Source organism: Pinus tabuliformis, chromosome 1_2 (genome assembly GCF_031772625.1).
Source record: "Pinus tabuliformis cultivar Carrire ecotype Pingquan chromosome 1_2, CPIR1, whole genome shotgun sequence".
In the NCBI taxonomy this organism is placed as follows: domain Eukaryota; kingdom Viridiplantae; phylum Streptophyta; class Pinopsida; order Pinales; family Pinaceae; genus Pinus; species Pinus tabuliformis.
The window spans coordinates 1,272,041,422-1,272,065,895 of NC_142298.1; the positions used below are offsets into that span (position 1 = coordinate 1,272,041,422).

Genomic DNA, 24,474 nt, shown 5'->3' on the forward strand with positions numbered 1-24,474 from the left:
ACCCTGACAATTCTCCACTCTTGAGATGTTGCTCGCAAGCTGAACCATGTCAGGAATTTTTTATGGAAATCTTTCTGAATATGACAGTCCCGTTCCAACCAACGAATGAACTTAACACAATACTCGTAATTATTCTCCAAAGAACCAGTTAAATCTGGTGAGGACAGCTGAACACCATTAGGCACATTCCTATCACAATCATGTACACCATGTCTGCTTAAAACTCTCTTCCTTGACCCGCCAATTTGTGGTTCACCAACTGGGACTTCCTTGATTGGTTCACAGCTCAGTTTTCAGAGTTGACATTAGGCTTTGCATGAGAGTTTCTCAAAGTTCCAACCCCTGTATCATCCCCTTTTCACATGCTGATAGGAACTACAGGATGTGAACAATCAAAAGGTACAACTTCCACCTCATTTCGAGTGGGCGTGCCGAATTCATTATTATTGGTTGCTTCCTCTAACAATGTAGCTTTAGAATGATTTTCATGATAAATTTTAGGCAGACCCATTGTCTGATTATTATCACTTGAATTTGTTGAATCCCTTTGTGATTCTACTTGAGCAAGTGAACCATTTCCCATGCCCATTTCAGCCATTTTCCGTTCCTCATCCAGAACAGAAACATAATCTCCATGCGCATCTTCAGGTTCTGCAGCTTGATTCATGTTAAATCTTGTCTTCGCTTCCTTAGATACCTTCAATGTAGGGGTCAAACTTGAATTTACACCCCAATCACTGGAGTTGACTGGCTTAGCAGACTCACAACCCTGAGTTTTTTCGCAATAAGGATTGTGGTAAGAGGGTTGATCATTGTTGGGACATTCAGATGTGCCATTAGAACCCTATTCTTGGGCCCAAGCATTATGCATAATATTTCCAAAATAGAAACACACAGCATAAATGTTTTGGCATTTAGGTTGGTAAATTTATTTTTGAAGATGAGGAGCAAGATTTTTCCAAAATCATCTAGAAACCCTCCTTGTGAAAATCAGTTGGGAACGGGTAAACGGTTGGTATTATAATATGAACAATTGCCTTAACATTCATCAAATTTTGTTCATCTCTTGCTTTTATAAGGTCCTTTCAAAATTGGTAATAATAATAATAAATATACATGTTTGGATGCAGGGTTCGCTGGTGACGAATCCAAACATTGACTTGGTAAGTTTTCAAACTTCCATTTATATTCTTATATTTCTTATGCATTTGTATTTTGGTTAATTAAAGATTGATAAGTCCGGATGCATCTCAAGTTAATGTTTAGTCAGTTCTTTCCCAACACTTTCTGAAATCATGCAGAATCTCACCATGGATTATTTGATCTTTAGGAAGATGTTTTATATTAAATTACTGAATTACTGGTTTCATGGACTACGAGGACATGCCTGATTTCATTGTGACGGAGGAAGTTACAAGTGTCAATGCAGGTAGGCGTTTTCTTATTGTCTGCTTTCTTTCTTTCTGAGAACTCTTAAGAGTTCCATGAGATCTAATTTATAGTTGAGAAAATTAACATTATATAAATTGATGCCAGATTTATTGAGTTATTTCTTTCTTTCATGTAAAAAGACATATTTTTGAACATATAGACATAAGCGTCAACATCTGATATCTTCTTGGTTATTACAGTTTTACTTTTTTTTTTTCGGTAGTGATATGATTTTTTGTTTTGCTAAATGCTTAGTAACTTTCTTCTTGAATATGGACACAGGGATGTTCTTTTTCCGTAATTCTGAGTGGAGCATGCGATTTTTGGATTTGTGGTGGAATCAAACCAGTTTTATTCTTCCATTTGGCCATTGTAAAAGTGGCGACAATGATGCATTGAAGGGTTTAGTTAAGTCCATGCCTAAAGATGAGAAGAAGCAACATGTTCGCATTCCACGCATGCAATGTGTATTCAATTCAAACATGTGGTCTCCATCATGGAAAAGCAGCCACCACTTAATGACTTTAAGTAAAACTGTTTGGCGAGGTAAAAAAGCTTCCATATTTCAAGGCTTTTCAATATTGTTTATTATCTATGCCCTCGAGATGAAATTAAATTTGCAGGATGCCTCATTTTGTCTAATAATTCAACACATTTTTGTGTGCTGACTGTTGGAGGAAAAGAATCCCTGAAATAATAAGTGTTTTAGAAGAGGAGTTTAACAGATGACAACCAATAAAATGTATAGCTGCACAACTTTGCTGAATTTGACAAAGAGAGGTTGAGATTGAGATCTTGATTTGCTAGATAAAGTGAATTAATCTACACCATAAGCAATATTTTCTTCCACATGCATGCAAAAGAATTGAATCCATGCTTCTTTAGTATAGAGAGTTCCCTTGTTCTTCCTTCTTGGATGTGATACTGCAGTGCAGATATTGCTAGACAACTCTGCTCTTCATTCTTGCAATTTTTAAGATAAATGGAAGTTTTGTAAATTAGACATAGAGAGGTCGAGATGTCGATCGGTAAGCTAGATAGTGAATTGATCTACTCCATGAGCAATACATTCTTGCACAAGCATTTAAAAGAATTGAAGCTATGCATCTTTGGTCTATCCAGAGAGTTGCCTTTGTACTTTTTCCTTTGTCGAGTTACTAGCAGTGCAGAGATTGCTAGGACATTCTTGGTATTTCTTTGAGGTCTCTTTGCTTGAAGAATAGATCGAGGATTGCTAGATAACTTGGAGTGAATCATATACACTTCTATTATATCATTGAATGAGCTATTTAGCAAACATCGATCTACTTCAAGCTAAGAGACCTTAAAAATTTATCAAGAATGTCATAGCAATCTCTGCACTGATAGTAACATGTCAAAAGCAACTCTCCAGGGAGACCAAAAAAGCATAGCTTCACATATTTTACTTGCTTGGCCATAAATATTGCTTTTGCATTTCTGTCCATTACAATTTCTTACCTTATTCACAAGACCTTGAAACTTTTCTCATATACATAATTCGAGATAAAATAGGATGTTATCGAGATGTTCGCAACACTGATTCTAAGTTTCAGTACTTGTTGTTGCACGTTTTCTTTTTCAGTTCTTCAAGTTTGGGAATGAACTATAGGCGTATGAATGCAAACAATGGTCGTATGCATACAAACAAGTATATCCATGAGCTTTTTTGTATCAGTTCTTCTAGTATGGAATTGAATTATAGGTGCATGAATGCAAAGATGCCCATATGAGGCACGTGCATGAGCTTCAGTTTGAAAAACTTTTAGATGTAGGAAAATGCTGAATTATGGATTTTACATAAAAACGGTAGCCAATCCTTTCATTCTGGAAGCAGAAAAGTTTGGATATCAGAACATACATACAATTAGCCTTGTCTCCATATTTTCCAAACCAGAAATTAATCATGAAGATTTCCATACTTGGGTCTCTCACAATCAATTCCCCACTCTCATCTCCCAAAGGCAAATCCCCTTTGATTACCGGGGAATTGATATTCCCAACAAGTACAACAAGCAGCCCATTTTCAAGTAATCAATTGAGTCTTGGCAATGTGGTATTAAGGGCTTCTCACAGCTTCAATGGCAGAACCATCAGCGCCAGTTTTGCAACAAAAGAAAAGAGGGATATTACTTTCAGGAGGAAAAATGATCACTATGCTCTTTTGGGTGTCTCTTGTCATGCCTCCTGCAATGATATCAGGGTTGCATACAAAAGACTGGCACTGAAATACCACCCTGATGTCATGCCTCTACAACAGCTTGAGACAACCACTGACCTTTATTCTGAGATAAATCAGGTTTATGACACTGTGTCTGATCCACAAAAGAGAAAAGCATATGATGATCTGCACCTCATACCCAACTTTGACACTGTCAGGGTTGCAGCATCCCCATCCTCATTTGAGCATTGGAGAGGAAGGAATTGGGAAACAGATCAATGTTGGTGGTGAGGGGGAATTGTGACCATGTTCTTATTTCTAACTCCAGTGCGTGGATTTTGGTTATGTATTAGAGATGAATAAGACATTCAAAGATCATACCTTCTAGAGAAGGCAAAGGACCAAGATATGTGGTGAAAATTTTCAGGCTGCTTGAATGTACTCTGGTACTTTGCTTCCTATTTATGTATGGTGTGATGTTGGGACCCATGCCCTCTTGTTTAATATATGTTATTATGTATATATTTCTTTATGATGGGATGACCTTGTAATTAGTTTTGGTGGGATATTTATTTGGAGGATTCTTACTGCTATCACAATAGTCAAGATGGTCACTTCTAACTTTCTTGTAGTCGAAGCACATGGACATCATTGGATAATGGAGATCATCACAATGCAGCTTCCTACAAGAATGCTTGGGACATTGAAGAAGCCATCAGATTTTTTGTGCCTCTTGCCATCTGTCCCCTCCCTCAACAATGGCTTACAACATCTATGGTATTTTATACAAAATTTTGTGCAAGATCAAGAGATCCATGCCTAACGGTCAACTTGACTTATCGTGACTTTAGTCGTTATATAAAAAAAAAACATGGATAGATACATTGATTTTGATTAGAATTGTAACTTGTTTCCAATATTTATTTTTATACAATATCTATCATATGTTTATTGTAGATATTATCTAGCACCTTTCAAAAGTTGTTTCCAAGGAAAATACCTTCAACATTCTCGTTTGTGTCCTCATAGGGTGATCATTAGCCTATTTTCCAGGGCTTTATATTGTTCGTTGTCATGGTAATAAAAGTTGATTGAATGATCTTGGACATTGTAAACATATAATTTTGAAACATTATAATGATGTGTAGAGATTGCATCGATTTTACAAGACACTTCAAGGTACTAGTTCCTTTCCTATTGCCTTACGGCGTTTTCTTTGCAACATCTGGTGCAAATGCTAGTTTATGTCTTTTTTCTCATTAATATCCTCTTCATATTCAATGTGGATAGTTATGGAAACACCCAGCTTGATTCGTATTCCTTATGACGAAGCTGGTACCTAAGCTATAAGCTCTATGTGTCCACACTAGTACTGATTGCATAACAAGTGTCAATAAGGAGTATACAACCTTGTTTGACATAGTAGTAATCATTATAGAAAGGTGATTAGCTATATCATATGATTGCATAACAAGTGTCAATAAGGAGTATACAACCTTGTTTGACATAGTAGTAATCATTATAGAAAGGTGATTAGCTATATCATATAATTTATTGTTTTCTTATATAATTTAATTTTTTATTTTCAAATAAATCACATCTAAAATAAAAATACAAAATTTGCAAGATTCTTTATTCATGGTTGATAAAGGTTCGAATTCTTTCCCATAATATAATAGACAAGTAGTTTTAATTATGATTATTCATTAGCATGGAAGATGTATTATGAAAAATAGATTAAATAAAAAATTTATGTTAAATTTTTTAAAAATATTAAAATTATGTTATAGATTTTTTCTTGATTGTTAAATTTTAATAAACTGATATATAAAGGGAGATTAATTGAATTAAGTGAAGTGCATTTACTAGTTTAATGGATAATAAAAATTATTTAAATCATAAAATGAGATTTAAAATTCAAATATATAAATTAGAAAATTCAAGATTTAAATTTCCATAAGTCAAACAAACCCCATATATATATATATATATATATATATATATATTAATTGAAATTTATTCACTCAAAATATATTATAAGTAAAGTTTCTTGGAATGACGGATCATTTTTTTCAGAGGAAAAAAACCATCATGGAATTATATTAAGAAAATATAAAGATCTGCAATACATAACATTTTTTAGGGGGCAATGAGATGCCTAGAAACAGATACTATATAAAGGGACAGATTTTTCCAGTTCATCAAAACCTAACGCAGAAACATAACCATATCTACTTATCAGATTTGATATAGAAACATTCAGCCGCAGAAGTAACAAAACAACTAAAAGAATGCATCATAATACACATTCATATAGAACAGAAGCTCAGTGAGCTCGCAGGCCTTGCCATGGATAAGGGTCACATTCCATTGATATTGAAATCCTGAATGAGGAAAGAGATTCCTTCATGCAAGACTGATAATGAGCACAGACTTGGCGGCATGCCAAGACCATCCTTTGAGAGGATATCAGCCTGGGCATTCCCGGAACGGGGAATATGCTGAAATGAAATCTGGTTTATTGAGTTTCGAAAGAACATGATACAGCTTAGCCATCCAAGGAGGTGTGGACTGTTTATGAGGCCCAAGCCATTTACATGATCAATGAGCGATTTCGAGTCACCGAAGATTGAAATAGACTGGATGCCTAAGAAGACACAAAAGGCGAGCAGCCCTGTGAGAGCCCTAGCCTCCGCCAAAGAGTTTGAGCCAAAACCGCCATGCCAAGATATTGAATAGTGAAGGCTGTCATTTATTACGATGAAGAACCCGCAAACACAGCAATTGTTGCACTTAGCTCCATCAAAGAACGCAACAGGAGTCTGAAAGGAAAAGATATCCAGCATCTTTTTGCAGACTTTTTTTGACTTTTTTTTCAGAATGACGGATCATTACTATATATATCTATATATTTTAGAGCTGAGAAAAAAATTATGCAAAAATTTCTACTTATATGTGAATATAAATGTGAATATATAATCTATTTTTCTATGTGCTTACTATAAATGATTGGTTTTAAAATTTATTGGTAATTCAAGAAAAAATAAAATAAAATATATAATAAAAATATTAAAGTTAAACTTAAATATTAAGTTATATATATATATATATATATATATATATATATATATATATATAAAAGTTAGATTATAAACTTTATATTACGATAGAACATAAAATTATATCACAGTTTGCTAGTATGTTAGACTCGAAACCAGACATCATAGTTTGTTAGTATGTCAGACTTGAAAACAAATCAACTGTAGTAAAATATAGCCTTGTTCTAGAACTTAGCCAGACATGCCAATATGTTTTTTTTCCTATGGAATCTCTTAGGCATATCTGCAAAATTATCTTTTCTACTACTACTTCTCCATTTACGACTTATTGGAGGTCTATGTGAATATCTAACATTCTGATTTCCACCTACATACCTACCTATTATCCTATTTCTATGATTTGGCCTAACCAACCAATCGACAAACTAAAACAAAAATCCTAGGATAGCTGAAATATTTCTCTAGATAGAAATGTGAGTGTTAAAATGGAAAACCATTGACTTTGACTGACTTAATTCCATACCTGATTCCTTCATGAAGGTATCCATAATGGTTTTGAAATTGTGGGCCTCCTTTACCGTAGGGATGCCATGCAGGATGGTGTCATCCACAAATTGTTGATGAGTGGTCGCCTGAGCATTCTCATACAACTTCAGTCCTATAATATCATCTTCTATTTTAGCTGCTCCTATCGCCCTCCCAATTCCTTCCATCATTAAGATAAACAGGAAGGGAGATAATGGGTCCCCTTGGCGAATTCCTCTGGACAGGAAGAAAGGTTTAGATGGGGCTCCATTAAGAAGAATTGAATAGCTGGGGGATGAGACCATTTCCATGAACTAATAGGTCCAATGATCTTTGAACCCAAAAGCCCATAACACTACTACCATGTATTCCCGACTGATCTTATCATAGGATTTAGATAAATATAATTGCAATATCATACCAACCTTTTTCTAGGTCTTCAGCAAGTGAGAAACCTTGTGCGCTAGGATTACATTGTCCAAAATCTGTCTCCCCTCCACAAAACCCGATTGTTCCTCCAAGATCAGATAAGGAAGAATTGTTTTCAACCTATTAGCTACTACTTTGGATATGATTTTATATAAAACATTGCACAATGCTATAGGCCTGAACTTTTCAGGGGTACTAGCCAATTCTTCCTTGGGGATAAGGGCTATAAACGTCGAATTTAGAGCTTTGAGAATTGTTGTTGATTCTTGGGAGTCAGCCACCACCTCGTATATATCATTTTTGACAATTTCCTATCAGACTTTGAAGAATTCTATAGTAAATCCATCTGGTCCAGGGGATTTCCCATTATCCATTTCATTCACTACCATAACCACTTCCTCCATGGAGATCGGTTTGTTTAAATTTTGGTTGTGCTCATCAGCGAGCACCTTCGGGATATGCCTGACAATCCTTTGAATATATTCTCCTATCTCTACCTGGGGCTCTTCAACTATCTTTTGTAAGTGCTGGAACATGACCTCCTCAATGTCTTGGTGAGCCTCAAAGGTTTGCCCCCTCTCATCCTTTATTCTAAGGATTCTGTTGGAGGTCCTATGCTCGATTGTTGGCCGGTGAAAGAATTTTGTGTTTTCCTCCCCCTCCCTAAGCCATAACACTCGCGATTTTTGTCTCAGTAGGATTTCCTCTTGGTTTTATCTCTCCTTCCACTTCGTTAGTAATTCCATTTCCTACTATTTGCTTCCCTTTGAGTAACCCTCAGACATCACCTATTGTTGCAAGGCTTCCATTTTCTATTCCAATTCCTTTTTCTCTTGAAAGATGTTCCCAAATTCCATCTTATTCCACTACTTTAGTTTCATCTTAATATCTTTAATCTAGCTCGTAGGACATACATCTTCGAGCCTATGACTGGGATCCTTTCCACCCACCATGCTTCGATAATCTCCATGGAGGCACGATGCTCTAACCATAAGGATTCAAATCTAAAGGGTCTATTTTTGGGAGTACCTACCAACTGTAGCATTAACAACATTGGCCAATGGTCAGATACACCACGGGGAAGGATATTTGTTGGTGCATATACCCCTCTCATCAGTAAATCTTTCAATATTAATTTTTTTTTAGGTCTGGATGCCACTTGATGTTTCCCTCCCTGCTTATTACTCCACGTGAAGCATCCATTCACAGTTTCCATATCAATGAGGTTGGTCTCTCAATGAATTCGTTAAATGTTGCAGAATCTTTGATTACTTTTCTTTGACCACCTTTTTTCTCTGATAGAGAGGTTATCATATTGAAGTATCCCCCCACAACCCAAGGTAGGAGCCCTTTCCTGCTCTTCTTCCTCCTCATATCTTCTAAAATCTTGATCTTCTCCTCAATTCTCTGAGGCCTACAAAAATTCATAAACACCATTGTGCTAGGGGTTTCCTATAACCCACATTTCTACATATAAGTACGATCTATTGGCTTCAGAATCCAGTAGGATCAAAGATTGGGTGTTCCAAGAGATGGTTATTCCCCCTGCTGAGCCCTACAATTCCACTTCCACTATGGCATACCTTCTCCCTAGTCTCCTACTTAACTCCTTTAATTTTTCTACTAAGCACTTCGGCTCTTGTAGAAAAAAGATATCAGGTTGTTCCATTTGAATATTTTTCTTTAACATCCTTTGTTTTCTAAGGCTACTGATGCGTTTTATTCCATTATAAAATTTTCATGATTTAACTATGGTTTAGGGAGGGCGAGCCTAGAGCTCTCATATTACCTGAGTTTATTAACATAGCTCCCAGCTCCTTGAGGGCTACATTGTTCGACTTTCTCCCTCTTTTCCGTTGGCTCTATTGTGGCACCAAAACCATATGAGATCATATTTCTTTCACTCCTAGTTGAGCTCCCTTCTGAGATCCCACTATTTTTTCTAGATGCGGTATTTTCTTCCCCCGTAATCTTGTCTCTTCTCTCATTAGGTATAAATATTGAATTTTTTCCATTTGATCCACGTTGATTGCCTTTATTCCTTGTTTCTTTGTTTGTTCCACTATATCTTGGAGGTCAATTCCTTCCCTCGATTATCTCCTGCAATTCTGGATCCTCCGTTCTTACTTCTCTTGGGGTCATTTTCGCATCTCCCTCAAAATATTTTTATAGATTTGGGATATCTCCTTGTATTTCATAGTCCTCGATCGGTTGTCCCATTTCTTCCTCTCTCCCTTCTCCTTTCTCCTCATTATCCTCTTCTTCCCCCCCTTGTCCCTCTAGGGTTTCCTCGACTAGAACTTCAAAGCTATTTGTATGAGATTTCTTTCCTTGATTTCATTTTTTTTGTCTTCTATTAGATCTTCCCCTCAGGGTGGGTCTAACAAAACCCTTTGCATCCTTTCAGCCTATCTCTTTGTTCTAATCTTCCAATTTTCTTAGGGGGAATTCCCTTATCAAGTGGCCATGTTCATGGCACCTTCTACATCTGAAAGGGATTTTTTCATAGTCCACCAGTTGTAACCATAATTTGTCATGGAACTCTAGCTTGATAGTTTCTGGCAGGGCCTCTGAGACATCCATTTCAACACAGATTTTTGCATATGTTGTATATCTACCTTGTAAAGTTGTTTATGAGATTTTAATGAATTTACCGAGAGAATATCCTATCAAATTTAAAGTTGTAGGAAGCCAATAGTCCAGGGGAAGGGAATACAACCTAACCCAAACTGGGACGCGTGTAAAGGTTTCCTTCTCCGGGGTGAAGTTCTCCATCCATGGCCTCTTGTACAAACCAACCGAAGCAAAGAAAGAAGGACCACCATTAAAAATTCAATCTTGGTCTTCCATATTGGAAAATACCACCATGAAGAAGCCTTTTGACCCTAGGTGTAGTTCTATTTATCCCCTCAGTTTCCAGTGATGTTTGATCCAATCGCACAAAGCTTTTTCTATGGGCCAAAGACCCATGAATTTTCATATGACAACATATGACCTCATTCGTTCCCTAAAGGCTTGGGTCTCGGGATCGATGATCAATGTCATTGGGATTACCGTTGTTTTTGGCTTACATGGCCCTATGGAACCTTTTGACTTATGTTGTTGTTGTTGGTCTGCCTGCTTCCCTGTTCGGCCCCTGTCTTCATTTGTTCTTTGTCCTTTACCACCTACTTCTGCTGACCCATGGACATTCTCTGACATACCAATTTCATACACCCCAAAACCCATCTTGATCCCCTTCCCTTTCTACATGACCACATTCTGATAGGAGGGATCCCTGCTCCCTCCCCCTATAGAAGCTATATGTATCAAACCCTAGTTGTTGCTGCTCTGAAAATCATGCTTCTCTGCGGCTCTTTGCTTCCAAATATCTTATTTAGAACTTATAACATTCAAATTTTTAAACTAATTTATAGAATTGCTTAATTCAACTAATTATCATAAAGATAGTTTGATAATTCATTAAATCAATATTCTCTATTTTGTTATATATATATGAAATTATTGAAAATATTGTAAAACAATATTAATGAAAATTAATTGAACTAATCTATTTATAATGACTTAAAATGTGGAACTAATTTGTTACATGCAAAAAAAAATTATTTGATGTATTTTTTTTGGTAAATTTTGTTCAAAATATGGTACATATTTTCAAAAGTGATAAGTTTAAGTTGTCTAATTTGCAAAGATCTAGTGCCTAAGGGGTTTTTTAGGGTGTTGAATCCATTTATGGGTTCAAAAGTGTATTTTAAATAACAAAAAATCAAAATCTCCTTAAAAAAATGTATGGTCGGATTTAGACAAAAAATTGTTTCATCTATTACTTAGACTATGCCTTTCAAAAATGTCAAGGTAAGTTCAATGCACTTTCTCATATGATTTCTTCAAAGAATGAGATTACCTTTTGGTTCATATTTAGATAAAAAATAGTAATAAAATGGTTAGAGGAGAACTAATATAATATATAGCTTTCAAAAGGTAACAATTTAAGGAGTGCCTAGAATTTTTTTAAACAATGGAAAAACCTATCATAACTCATATGTCAAATGGGTAACCATCATTGGTTGCTATCAGCGAATATGGTCAATAAGGAGACAGGGTTTCACTCTTACAAGATGCCTATAAATCGTGGACCATTAACTAATTTACTTACATCCCATGAAGATGAATTCTTAACCAAAAATCGACATACTCCCCGCCCATCAACCTAACTCTTTCAAAACAATACACTATAAATAAATTACGTCTTCCAAAAAACCACAAAACCGCCCCTTGCCTTAAGAAGAATTCATTTTAAAGTGTGAAGGGAACATTGAAGGCATTGAGAGAAACTGAAGCAAAGACCAAGTTGGAGAATGAAAGAAAATCGATCTCATAATCTGTTAACTACGAGAGAAAATACTTCAGCAGTATGATATAATTGTTTTCATATTGAATGGATTCGAAAGGTGTGATGTATCTATGTTGTGGTATTTCATTGACTGAAGTTTCAGCAAAGGATGGAGGACCCTTGCTGAAGTCAGTTTTACTTAATGATGTATGCCTTGACTGGCTGAAATATTACTTGAGGAAACATTGAAGAAATCTTGTCATGCAAGAAAAGATAGGGAACAAGCTTACCAGATTTGGAAAGTAATGAAGCGGGCCGTATTATATGATTTCACGATTACCTTTTCTTTGTTTACCACTCCAGGAAAAAACACAAATGGGTTTTCATGGTTTCTCCTCCTCGGAATTGTAGGGTGTAAACATTTATTATTTTGTAGGCAACAGATTGAATTGACCGAAAATTATTTCTGCACAGGATTGGAGCCATGTTGAAGGCATGGTTGTCATTATGTAAGAAAGTTTTAGATGTAGGCTTCTCCCATTCCTGCAGAGTTAAAATTCGAGGCGACTCGGTGTCAGAACTCGGTATAAGTAAGTCCCACCCCTCAAGAAGTCTAAGAGTTCTGAATATTCGCAGTGATGGGGCATGTCGTGGCTGTAGTTTAGTGGTGAGAATTCCACGTTGTGGCCGTGGAGACCTGGGCTCGAATCCCAGCAGCCACATCTCAAAATTTACATTTTGTCATCTTTCAAAAGTTTCTGGTACAGAGAATTTATCGACATTGTTCTGGTTCAGAAAATCTGGTATATGGTTATACCTCTCTTTTTGAATTTATCGACATTATTCAGGTTCAGAGTATTTGATTATATGCTAGTACTTTATCGACATTGTTCAGGTTCAGAGTAACTGATTATATACTAGTACTGCAGGAAATTTTGGATGTGGAAGGAAAAAGTGATTACTGTAGGAAATTCCAGAGTTGGAGGGGAATCTAGATTTCTGATTGCAGATATTATTTTTCCCTTGTGGTAAGATATTGTAGAAAACGAACTATAGAAGCGAGAGAGGATTAAAAGAGGTAAGTAGGTTGGTTTAAATATCTTGTAAACTGTTTTCCAGACCATTTGTCAATGAAAAAAGGCAGTGGATGGGCCAGACAATGTTCTCCACTTGACTGAGTTATATATGAGGTCATCTCTTCTTTACCTCCTAGAAAACTGTTTGTCTACAGTTTATCTCTGAGGGTATGATATAATATTTTAGATAATTTTTTATAGATTGAAATATGTTTGAAGTGTTGTTGTTTTTACTTGAATGGTAGGAAAATTTGGAATAACTTAGCAGCTAAAGTAACAAAAGGATAATTATTTTTCGTTGTTATTTATGAATGTAAATTGATTCATTATTGCTATTTAAATTGATTCATTATTGTTATTTAATAAAAATTAAGGATAATATTTTTTATTAACAAATATTTCTTATGTTTGATTTAAGATTTTTGGGATCCATAATGTAAATAGATGTTTTTTGGATTAATTACCTTGACCCGATTGTTCCTCTGAGATCAGATAAGGAAGAATTGTTTTCAACCTATTAGCTACTACTGTGGATATGATTTCATATAAAATGTTGCACAATGCTATAGCCCTGAACTTTTCAGGGGTACTATCCGATTCTTCCTTGGGGATAAGGGCTATAAACATCGAATTTAGAGCTTTGAGAATTGTTGTTGATTCTTGGGAGTTAGCCACCACCTCGTATATATCATTTTTGACAATTTCCTAGCAGACTTTGAAGAAGTCTATGGTAAATCCATCTGGTCCAGGGGATTTCCCATTATCCATTTCATTCACTACCATAACCACTTCCTCCATGGAGATCAGTTTGTTTAAATTTTGGTTGTGCTCATCAGCGAGCACCTTCGGGATATGCCTCACAATCCTTTGAATATATTCTCCTCTCTCTACCTGGGGCTCTTCAGCTATCTTTTGGAAGTGCTGGAACATGACCTCCTCAATGTCTTGGTGAGCCTCAAAGGTTTGCCCCCTCTCATCCTTTATTCTAAGGATTCTGTTGGAGTTCCTATGCTCGATTTTTGACCGGTGAAAGAATTTTGTGTTTTCCTCCCCCTCCCTAAGCCATAACATTTGCGATTTTTATCTTCGTAGGATTTCCTCTTGGTTTCATCTCGCCTTCCACTTCGTTAGTAATTCCATTTCCTATTATTTGCTTCCCTCTGAGTAACCCTCAGACATCACCCGTTGTTGCAGGGCTTCCATTTTTTGTTCCAATTCCTTTTTCTCTTGAAAGATGTCCCCAAATTCCATCTTATTCCACTACTTTATTTTCATCTTAATGTGTTTAATCTAGCTCGTATGACATACATCTTCGAGCCTATGACTGGGATCCTTTCCACCCACCATGATTCGATATTCTCCATGGAGGCACAATGCTCTAACCATAAGGATTCAAATCTAAAGGGTCTATTTTTGGGAGTACCTACCAACTGTAGCATTAACAACACTGGCCAATGGTCAGATACGCCACAGGGAAGGATATTTGTTGGTGCATATACCCCTCTCATCAGTAAATCTTTCGATATTAAAATATTTTCAGGTCTGGATGCCACTTGATGTTTCCCTCCCTGCTTATTACTCCACGTGAAGCATCCATTCGCAGTTTCCATATCAATGAGGTTGGTCTCTCAATGAATTCGTTAAATGTTGTAGAATCTTTGTATACTTTTCTTTGATCACCTTTTTTCTCTAATAGAGAGGTTATCATATTGAAGTATCCCCCCACAACCCAAGGTAAGAGCCCTTTCCTGCTCTTTATCCTCCTCATATCTTCCAAAATCTCGATCTTCTCCTTAATTATTTGAGGCCTATAAAAATTCATAAACACCATTGTGCTAGGGGTTTCCTATAACCCACATTTCTACATATAAGTATGATCTATTGGCTTCAGAATCCAGTAGGATCAAAGATTGGGTGTTCCAAGAGATGGCTATTCCCCTTGCCGAGCCCTGCGATTCCACTTCCACTATGGCATACCTTCTCCCTAGTCTCCTACTTAACTCCTTTAAATTTTCTACTAAGCACTTCAGCTCTTGTAGAAAAAAGATATCAGGTTGTTCCATTTAAATATTTTTCTTTAACATCCTTTGTTTTCTAAGGCTACTGATGCCTCTTATATTCCATTGTAAAATTTTCATGATTTAACTATGGTTTAGGGAGGGCGAGCCTAGAGCTCTCATATTACCTGAGTTTATTAACATAGCTCCCAGCTCCTTGAGGGCTACATTGTTCGACTTTCTCCCTCTTTTCCGTTGGCTCTACTGTGGCACTAGAACCGTATGAGATCATATTTCTTTCACTCCTAGTTGAGCTCCCTTTTGGGATCCCACTATTTTTTTCTGGATGCGGTATTTTCTTCCCCCGTAATCTTGTCTCTTCTCTCATTAGGTATAAATATTGAATTTTTTCCATTTGATCCATGTTGATTGCCTTTATTCCTTGTTTCTTTGTCTGTTCCACTATATCTTGGAGGTCAATTCCTTCCCACTCGATTATCTCCTGCAATTCTGGATCCTCCATTCTTACTTCGCTTGGGGTCATTTTCGCATCTCCCTCAAAATATTTTTATAGATTTGGGACATCTCCTTGTATTTCATAGTCCTTGATCGGTTGTCCCATTTCTTCCTCTCTCCCTTCTCCTTTCTCCTCACTATCCTCTTCTTCCCCCCCTTGTCCCTCTAGGGTTTCCTCGACTAGAACTTCAAAGCTATTTGTATGAGATTTCTTTCCTTGATTTCATTGTTTTTGTCTTCTATTAGATCTTCCCCTCAGGGTGGGTCTAACAAAACCCTCTGCATCCTTTCGGCCTATCTCTTTGTTCTACTCTTCAAATTTTCTTAGGGGGAATTCCCTTATCAAGTGGCCATGTTCATGGCACCTTCTACATCTGAAAGGGATTTTTTCATAGTCCACCAATTGTAACCAGAATTTGTCATGGAACTCTAGCTTGATGGCTTCTGGTAGGGCCTCTGAGACATCCATTTCAACATAGATTTTTGTGTATGCTGTATATCTACCTTGTAAATTTGTTTATGATATTTTAATGAATTTACCAAGAGAATATCCTATCAAATTTAAGGTTGTAGGAAGCCAATAGTCCAAGGGAAGGGAATACAACCTAACCCAAACTGGGACGCATGTAAAGGTTTCCTTCTCCAGGGTGAAGTTCTCCATCCATGGCCTCTTATACAAACCAACCGAAGCAAAGAAATAAGGACCACCATCAAAAATTCAATCTTGGTCTTCCATATTGGAAAATACCGCCGTGAGAAGCCTTTTGACCTTAGGTGTAGTTCAATTTATCCCCTTCGTTTCCATTGATGTTTGATCCAATCGCACAAAGCTTTTTCTATGGGCCAAAGACCCATGAATTTTCATATGATGACATATGACCTCATTCTTTCCCTAAAGGCTTGGGTCTCGGGATCGATGATCAATTTCATTGGGATTACCGTTGTTTTTGGCTTACATGGCCCTATGGACCCTTTTGGCTTATGTTGTTGTTGTTGGTCCACCTACTTCCCTGTTCGGCCCCTGTATTCATTTGTTCTTTGTCCTTTACCACCTACTTCTCCTGACCCATGGAAATTATCTGACATACCAATTTCATACACCCCAAAACCCATCCTGATCCCCTTCCCTTTCTACATGACCACATTCTGATAGGAGGGATCCCTGCTCCCTGCCCCTCTAGAAGCTATATGTATCAAACCCTAGTTGTTGCTCTAAAAATCGTGCTGCTCTGTGGCTCTTTGCTTCCAAATATCTTATTTAGAACTTATAACATTCAATTTTTTAAACTAATTTATAGAATTGCTTAATTCAACTAATTATCATAAAGATAGTTTGATAATTCATTAAATCAATATTCTCTATTTTGTTTTATATATATGAAATTATTGAAAATATTGTAAAACAATATTAATGAAAATTAATTTCACTATTCTCTTTATAATGACTTAAAATGTGGAACTAATCTGTTACATGCAAAAAAAATTATTTGATGTATTTTGAAGTATTTTTTTGGTAATTTTTCTTCAAAATATGGTACATATTTTCAAAAGTGATAAGTTTAAGTTGTCTAATTTGCAAAGATCTAGTGCCTAAGGGGTTTTTTAGGGTGTTGAATCCATTTATGGATTCAAACGTGTATTTTAAATAACAAAAAATCAAAATCTCCTTAAAAAAATGTATGGTCGGATTTAGACAAAAAAATTGTTTCATCTATTACTTAGACTATGCCTTTCAAAAATGTCAAGGTAAGTTGAATGCACTTTCTCATATGATTTCCTCAAAGAATGAGATTACCTTTTGGTTTATATTTAGATAAAAAATAGTAATAAGATGGTTAGAGGAGAACTAATATAATATATAGCTTTCAAAAGGTAAAAATTTAAGGAGTGCCTAGAATTTTTTAAACAATGGCAAAAACCTATCATAACTCATATGTCAAATGGGTAGCCATCACTGGTTGGTTGCTATCAGCGAATATGGTGAATAAGGAGACAGGGTTTCACTCTTGCAAGATGCCTATAAATCTTGGACCTTGTTGTGGTATTTCATTGACTGAAGCTTCAGCAAAAGATGGAGGACCCTTGTTGGAGTCAGTTTTACTTAATGATGTATGCCTTGACTGGCTGAAATATTACTTGAGGAAACATTGAAGAAATCTTGTCATGCAAGAAAAGATAGGGAACAAGCTTACCTGATTTGGACAGTAACGAAGCGGGCCATATTATATGACTTCACAATTACCTTTTCTTTGTTTACCAATACAAGAAAAAGCACAAATGGGTTTTTATGGTTTCTCCTCCTCGGAATTGTAGGGTGTAAACATTTATTATTTTGTAGGCAACAGATTGAATTGACCGAAAATTATTTCTGCACAGGATTGGAGCCATGTTGAAGGCATGGTTGTCATTATGTAAGAAAGTTTTAGATGCAGGCTTCTCCCATTCCTGCAGAGTTAAAATTCGAGGCGACTCGGTGTAAGAACTCGGTATAAGTAGGTCCCACCCTGAAGAAGTCTAAGAGTTCCGAATATTCGTATTGTTGGGGCATGTCGTGGCTGTAGTTTAGTGGTGAGAATTCCACGTTGTGGCCGTGGAGACCTGGGCTCGAATCCCAGCAGCCACATCTAAAATCTACATTTTGTCATCTTTCAAAAGTTTCTGGTACAGAGAATTTATCGACATTGTTCTGGTTCAGAAAATTTGGTATATGGTTATACCTCTCTTTTTGAATTTATCGACACTGTTCAGGTTCAGAGTATTTGATTATATACTAGTACTTTATCGACATTGTTCAGGTTCAGAGTAACTGATTATATACTAGTACTGCAGGAAATTTTGGATGTGGAAGGAAAAAGTGATTACTGTAGGAAATTCCAGAGTTGGAGGGGAATCTAGATTTCTGATTGCAGATATTATTTTTTCCTTGTGGTAAGATATTGTAGAAAACGAACTATAGAAGCGGGAGAGGATTAAAACAGGTAAGTAGGTTGGTTTAAATATCTTGTAAACTGTTGTTCTCCACTTGACTGAGTTATATATGAGGTCATCTCTTCTTTACCTCCTAGAAAACTGTTTGTCTACAGTTTATGTCTGAGGATATGATATAATATTTTAGATAATTTTTTTATAGATTGAAATATGTTTGAAGTGTTGTTGTTTTTACTTGAATGGTAGGAAAACTTGGAATAACTTAGTAGCTAAAGTAACAACAGCATAATTATTTTTGGTTTATTTTTTTGTTGTTATTTATGAATGTAAATTGATTCATTATTGTTATTTAATAAGAACTAAGGATAATTGTTTTTTATTAACAAATATTTTTTATGTTTGATTTAAGATTTTTGGGATCCATAATGTAGATAGATGTTTTTTGGATTAATTACCTTGACCAAATTCTAATAATATTATTAATTCGAAAGGCATTTAAATATTTCTTAGTTTTGAATCATTAATCTATTTTTTTATATTAAAAAAAACATATTTAGTATGAAAATTTGTAATAACTAAGTAGTCAAATTAATAATAAAAATGATTATTTTTTTGTTATTTTCAAAGAATATAAATTAATTCACGCGTGTAATTAAAAAACCATACTACCTTAAATAACTCATTAGTAATCCATGAAAAAAAATCATTATTACTAAACCTATTTAATTAATTAACCTATTTACTTTATATTAAAAAAAAAGGAGCAAAACTTTTAACTAAATAAAAAAACTTTTAAATTATATTTCAAAATTGTTTTAAAAAATTAAACAATATCACATTGATTTCAAAACGTTTTTCAAACTTATAGTCCACCTAAATATAAAGATTGATTTTGATTGATTTTGATGGCTAAGTTTTGAGACCCTGAATCTTGTGAGAAAACGGTGTCCATTGAAATCCCATTCCATTCTTAGTTGTAGAAACCTAGTTCTTGTAGCTCCCATTAAGGTGCCTCAGGTGAGACTTCACTCGTTTTACAGGTGTTGCCAAAAGGGCCAATACCACTAGGGATTTCGTTTAGCATGCCACACACAAAAAACCCAAGTTGGACACACATTTAAAAGTGCCAACAAATGGATCCATTGTTTGGATTGTGATATTGAAGCAAAGGGGGTGTGGAATTCCACTAAGGAAGAAATTGGTAGATTTTTCAAAACTAAACTATGTGAATTAGCTACAAGGGAAATTGGGAATCGTAAGATTAGCGTTGAAAAATGATTGGAGAAATATATATTCGTTAAAGATCTCAACGAGATTTTCTTTTGTGAATTTCCTAAAGTGCTTGCAGGGTGGATTGGAAGGTTGAATGGCCATAATGTACGCTAGAGGTTGGATGAGTAGAAGCATTAGACCCTTGAACAAGTCTGGAGACTCCAGTGAGTGGATAACCATATCATGCGGGTTGTCAAATTTTGGATGGAAAGCATGATTGGTGGGTATATCACAAAATTCGCCATTGAATCCATTATTTCCTATACAACCACTCAACACCAATTTTTGAGAGAGGTCCCCAAGGACACTTTATCTCAACATTGTTGAAATTCATGAAGATTTTGTTGTGTGACAAAGGCATATTGAAGATGTAGTCTGACACCATGAGCAGCTAGACCCCTCTTGCACTCAAGGTGAGTTGAGGGATAGTGAGGGTGTAATTTAAAGAGGCAGGGCTATACTACTAGTTAGGCCCCTATACTACTAGTGCAACCCCTTATTGTTATTAGTATAACCCACTTATTATATTGATGTACCCATGTAGTGCCCATAGAAGCCCACCATTGTTACTGTTATGTAGGCTTTGATTGTATTGGGACCACTTAGACTCCTATATATAGAAAGGAGGTATTTTCATTTGTATCATCCAAGAATTGTTCATTTATGTAATGTAAAGGAGGTTGCCCCCTCGAAGAGGCTGAATTATTAGGCGTGGATCTCTCTTTTCTATCTTTTTGTGAGCTGGTTTCATAACATTTGGTATCGGAGCTTTGGATTCTAGGGTTTCGCTGCTCCAAACAGGTCATTGTGGCATTTTCGCTATAAATTTGTTTTTGTGATGTTTCAGAAGTCGTAAAAAAAACCCATTTGAGAAGAATTGGCGCTGAACCTTGGGTCCGAATTTCAGATCTTTTCGTGTGATATTTTCGGAGATATGATCTGCGAAAGTTGGTCTTTTTGCAGACTCCTGAATTACACTCAAAACAGGTGACTTGGGAAAAATCGTCATAACTTTCTTTCTGAGCATCGGATTGAAATTTCGTAAGAAGGTACAGAAAGAGGACGGACTGTAGTTTCTGTTTATATATTTTTCAGAGTCAAAGGTTGAAACAGTGACACGTGGCACTTCATACAAGTTCGCTCTACTGAACTAGTCTATAATCAGGTCATTGCGGGAGATTGTGCATAACGTTTTCTTGGAGAATCCAATTTGGATCAGACTTGTGGCATTGGAAAGAGGACACAGAGGGCTGCTACAGGTCACAATTTTAGAACTTAAAGATCCGAAAGTACAGAGTTACAGTCGAGAGCTCCTAAAATCAAGAAAAAGCAAGATGAGGAAGTTTGATGGCAAGGATCCGATAAATTGGATACTTCAGATGGAGCAATATTTTGATATACATGGTGTACAACTGTTACAAAAGGTATGTATTGCATCTTCATATTTAGAACCAGATCAATTTTTATGGTACAAAGGGCTTTGTTCTCGTAAAAAACTTGTTACGTGGTCAATTTTCACGGAGGAAATGATAGCACATTATGAGGATATAAAGAGCAACACCTTCTTTAGAGCAACACCACAACAATTGGAAAGAGTAAAAGGGCTTTGTGACATAATGGAAAGCAAACTTATGGAAACAAGGAAGCATACCCCTCACAACTATAAAGATGGAAGTGTTGTTTCTCCCAGCCTTCCACAACCTACAAGGGTTACACCACAACAATTGGAAGAAAAAAGAGAAAAAGGGCTTTGTTACAATTGTGATAGCAAATGCACTAAAGGTCATAGGTGTGCTGAGAAGAAATTATTTTACATAGAATATGAAGAGGAGGAAGAAAAGGATCAAGAAACATCAAAAGAAGAGGATATACGTCAGGACACCACCCCAGAGAAAGAAGAAATGAATTAGACCATATCTTGTAAAGCATTGGCAAGAATTACCACTCCTCAAACTCTCAAGATAGAAGGACATATCAAGAAGAAAAAGGTGCAAGAAGTGAAATATCACATCGAGAAAGAAGAAATGAATCCAACCATATCTTGTAATTCAATGGATGAAATTACCACTCCTCAAACTATCAAGATAGAAGGACACATCAAGAAGAAAAATGTTCAAGAAGTGAAAGATCACATCGAGCATCAAGAAATGAATCCGACCATATCTTGTAAAGGACTGGAAGAAATTACCACTCCTCAAAAGATGGAAGGACATATCAAGAAGAAAAAGGTTCAAGTAGAGAAAGATCATATCGAGCATCAACAACAAGTTCTCCAACTTTTAAAGGATAACGCCACTTCGGTGCAAAATCAAATGAAACAACAGGTAGATCAACATCGTAGTGAAAAATGTTTTGATGTGAGTGATTGGGTATTTTTACTGCTACATCTCAAGAAAGCTATTTATGAGAAGGAAATGTTGGCAATACTACATGCACTTAAAAAATGGCGAGCTTACCGAATGGGAAGACGCTTCAAGGATGAGGATGTGGAAGCATTGTTTTGTGCTATTTATATTATCCAACCAAATTGGATAAACAAAGCAACGGATGAATGGAAGAAGAACGAAGAAGTATGGCCACTTATTCAAAAGTTGCAAAAGATCCCAATTCAAGCAATATTGCCAGAAATTGAAGAGGAAGGAAAAATCATATTGGAACCTGGAGCAGTCACAGAAACAAGAACCAGACAGCTACGAAATCGATCAATTTCAGAGTATCTCATCAAGTGGAAGAACTTACCCATTGAATATTCCACATGGGAGGACAATAATTTTATATAGAAGCATCAAGAACTACTCAAGCGTTGAGGACAACGCTTTTTGAAGGAGAGGGGCATGTTAGGCCCCTATACTACTAGTGCAACCCCTTATTGTTATTAGTATAACCCACTTATTATATTGATGTACCCATGTAGTGCCCATAGAAGCCCACCATTGTTACTGTTATGTAGGATTTGATTGTATTGGGACCACTTAGACTCCTATATATAGAAAGGAGGTATTTTCATTTGTATCATCCAAGAATTGTTCATTTATGTAATGTAAAGGAGGTTGCCCCCTCGAAGAGGCTGAATTCTTAGGCGTGGATCTCTCTTTTCTATCTTTTTGTGAGCTGGTTTCATAACAATAACCATATCATGCGGGTTGTCAAATTTTGGATGGAAAGCATGATTGGTGGGTATATCACAAAATTCGCCATTGAATCCATTATTTCCTATACAACCACTCAACACCAATTTTTGAGAGAGGTCCCCGAGGACACTTTATCTCAACATTGTTGAAATTCATGAAGATTTTGTTGTGTGACAAAGGCATATTGAAGATGTAGTCTGACACCATGAGCAGCTAGACCCCTCTTGCACTCAAGGTGAGTTGAGGGATAGTGAGGGTGTAATTTAAAGAGGCAGGGCTATGATGCAGGAGGAAAAGGAAGAAAAAAATGAAGGTGGTGTGAGATATCCTTGAACATGATGAGGAAACTAATATGCCAAGTCAACCTACTAAAGTTGTGTGAGAGAAGGAGGATGTGTTGGTGTTAGAAGAATGAGTGTTATGGAGAGGTACGAGATTTCGAGGAGGTATTGTTAGAGGAGAAACGTTGGAATCAATGCCAATAGTAGAGCAGAGGATAGAAAGGAAGACATCTAGAGGACATGGAAGAAGAAAGAGTGGTGGATATTGGAGGAACCCAGAGTGAGCGTTCAATGGCATACTATGCATAGAAAAATAAGAAGGAGAGTTGTCGCAGCATTAACTAAGACTTGTAGAAACCATGCATCCCAATAAGCTTTCTTAGAGTGTGTCCCATGTCGAACCCACCACCCAACACGCATTTATTTCCATAGAGGTAAGTTCTCCTAATTAATTTCATACAATAGTTAGTTAAGGAAGCGAACATAGTTAGTTTAGTAGCCAGATTCAAATAGGAGGAGGCAGTTCATAGTAAATAATAGTTACATCTAGGGGAACATCAGTAAGAGGTGGTAGACAAAAGAGAATGATAGATACTTTGAAGTTGACAATGTTTCATGGTGTTGGGAATTAGGACCCTGAACAACACCTATTTTTTGTGACATGGTCTTGGATGCTAATAATGTGCAAGATGAAAATTCCAAGATTAATCAGCTTGGAACTACATGTAGGGATCGTGCATTAGCGTGGTACATGATGTACAAGAGTAATTTGACACTAGCATAACAAAGAACATTTTAAGATATTAAGCAAGTGTTGTTGAGAGAGTTTCAAAAAACTAAGCCTACCTCTCAATGCATGACTGAGTTGAAGGATATTATGTAGAGACCAGATCATTCCATTGGGACTATGAACAAGGGTTTAAAACACTGTTGGGAAAACTAGCTTTTGATATCCTTGATGAGCAACACAAGAATGGTTCAATGTAGTATTTCTACCACATATTCGAGTACCATTGACCTAGCAGGACATCCACACTTAGTCCAAGGCCCTAAAGAGAGTGTTGAAGCTAGAAGCATCTCCAATAGTTATAGTGGTGGGGGATAATTTTGAGATATAGCAACTTCAATCGTAGATGGTTGCGCTCACTACATAGTTGTAAGACTTGGCGAAGGGAAAAGCAAAATGCACTTAATTTTGGTGCACTATTTGTTGTGTAGAAGGCTACCACAAAAACGAGTGTCCCATGTTGAACGAGTACATGGTGCTAGGTGTTTCCAACCCCATGGCACAACGAAGAGGCTTATGGTGTGAGGTCC

General features: G+C 36.3%; 1 protein-coding gene and 2 non-coding genes across 3 annotated transcripts; all 3 read left to right on the forward strand.

Annotated features, from left to right (window-relative positions):
* Nucleotides 1-3,355: 3,355 nt before the first annotated feature.
* Nucleotides 3,356-3,901, forward strand: LOC149210866 (uncharacterized). The gene has a single exon (XM_089399124.1). It carries the CDS (start codon nt 3,356-3,358, stop codon nt 3,899-3,901), a length of 546 nt encoding a protein of 181 aa, XP_089255250.1.
* Nucleotides 3,902-12,606: 8,705 nt separating this feature from the next.
* Nucleotides 12,607-12,678, forward strand: TRNAH-GUG (transfer RNA histidin (anticodon GUG)). Its single transcript has one exon. It is a non-coding gene; the product is annotated as a tRNA-His (tRNA).
* Nucleotides 12,679-18,096: 5,418 nt separating this feature from the next.
* Nucleotides 18,097-18,168, forward strand: TRNAH-GUG (transfer RNA histidin (anticodon GUG)). Its single transcript has one exon. It is a non-coding gene; the product is annotated as a tRNA-His (tRNA).
* The last annotated feature ends 6,306 nt before the right edge of the window (nt 18,169-24,474 follow it).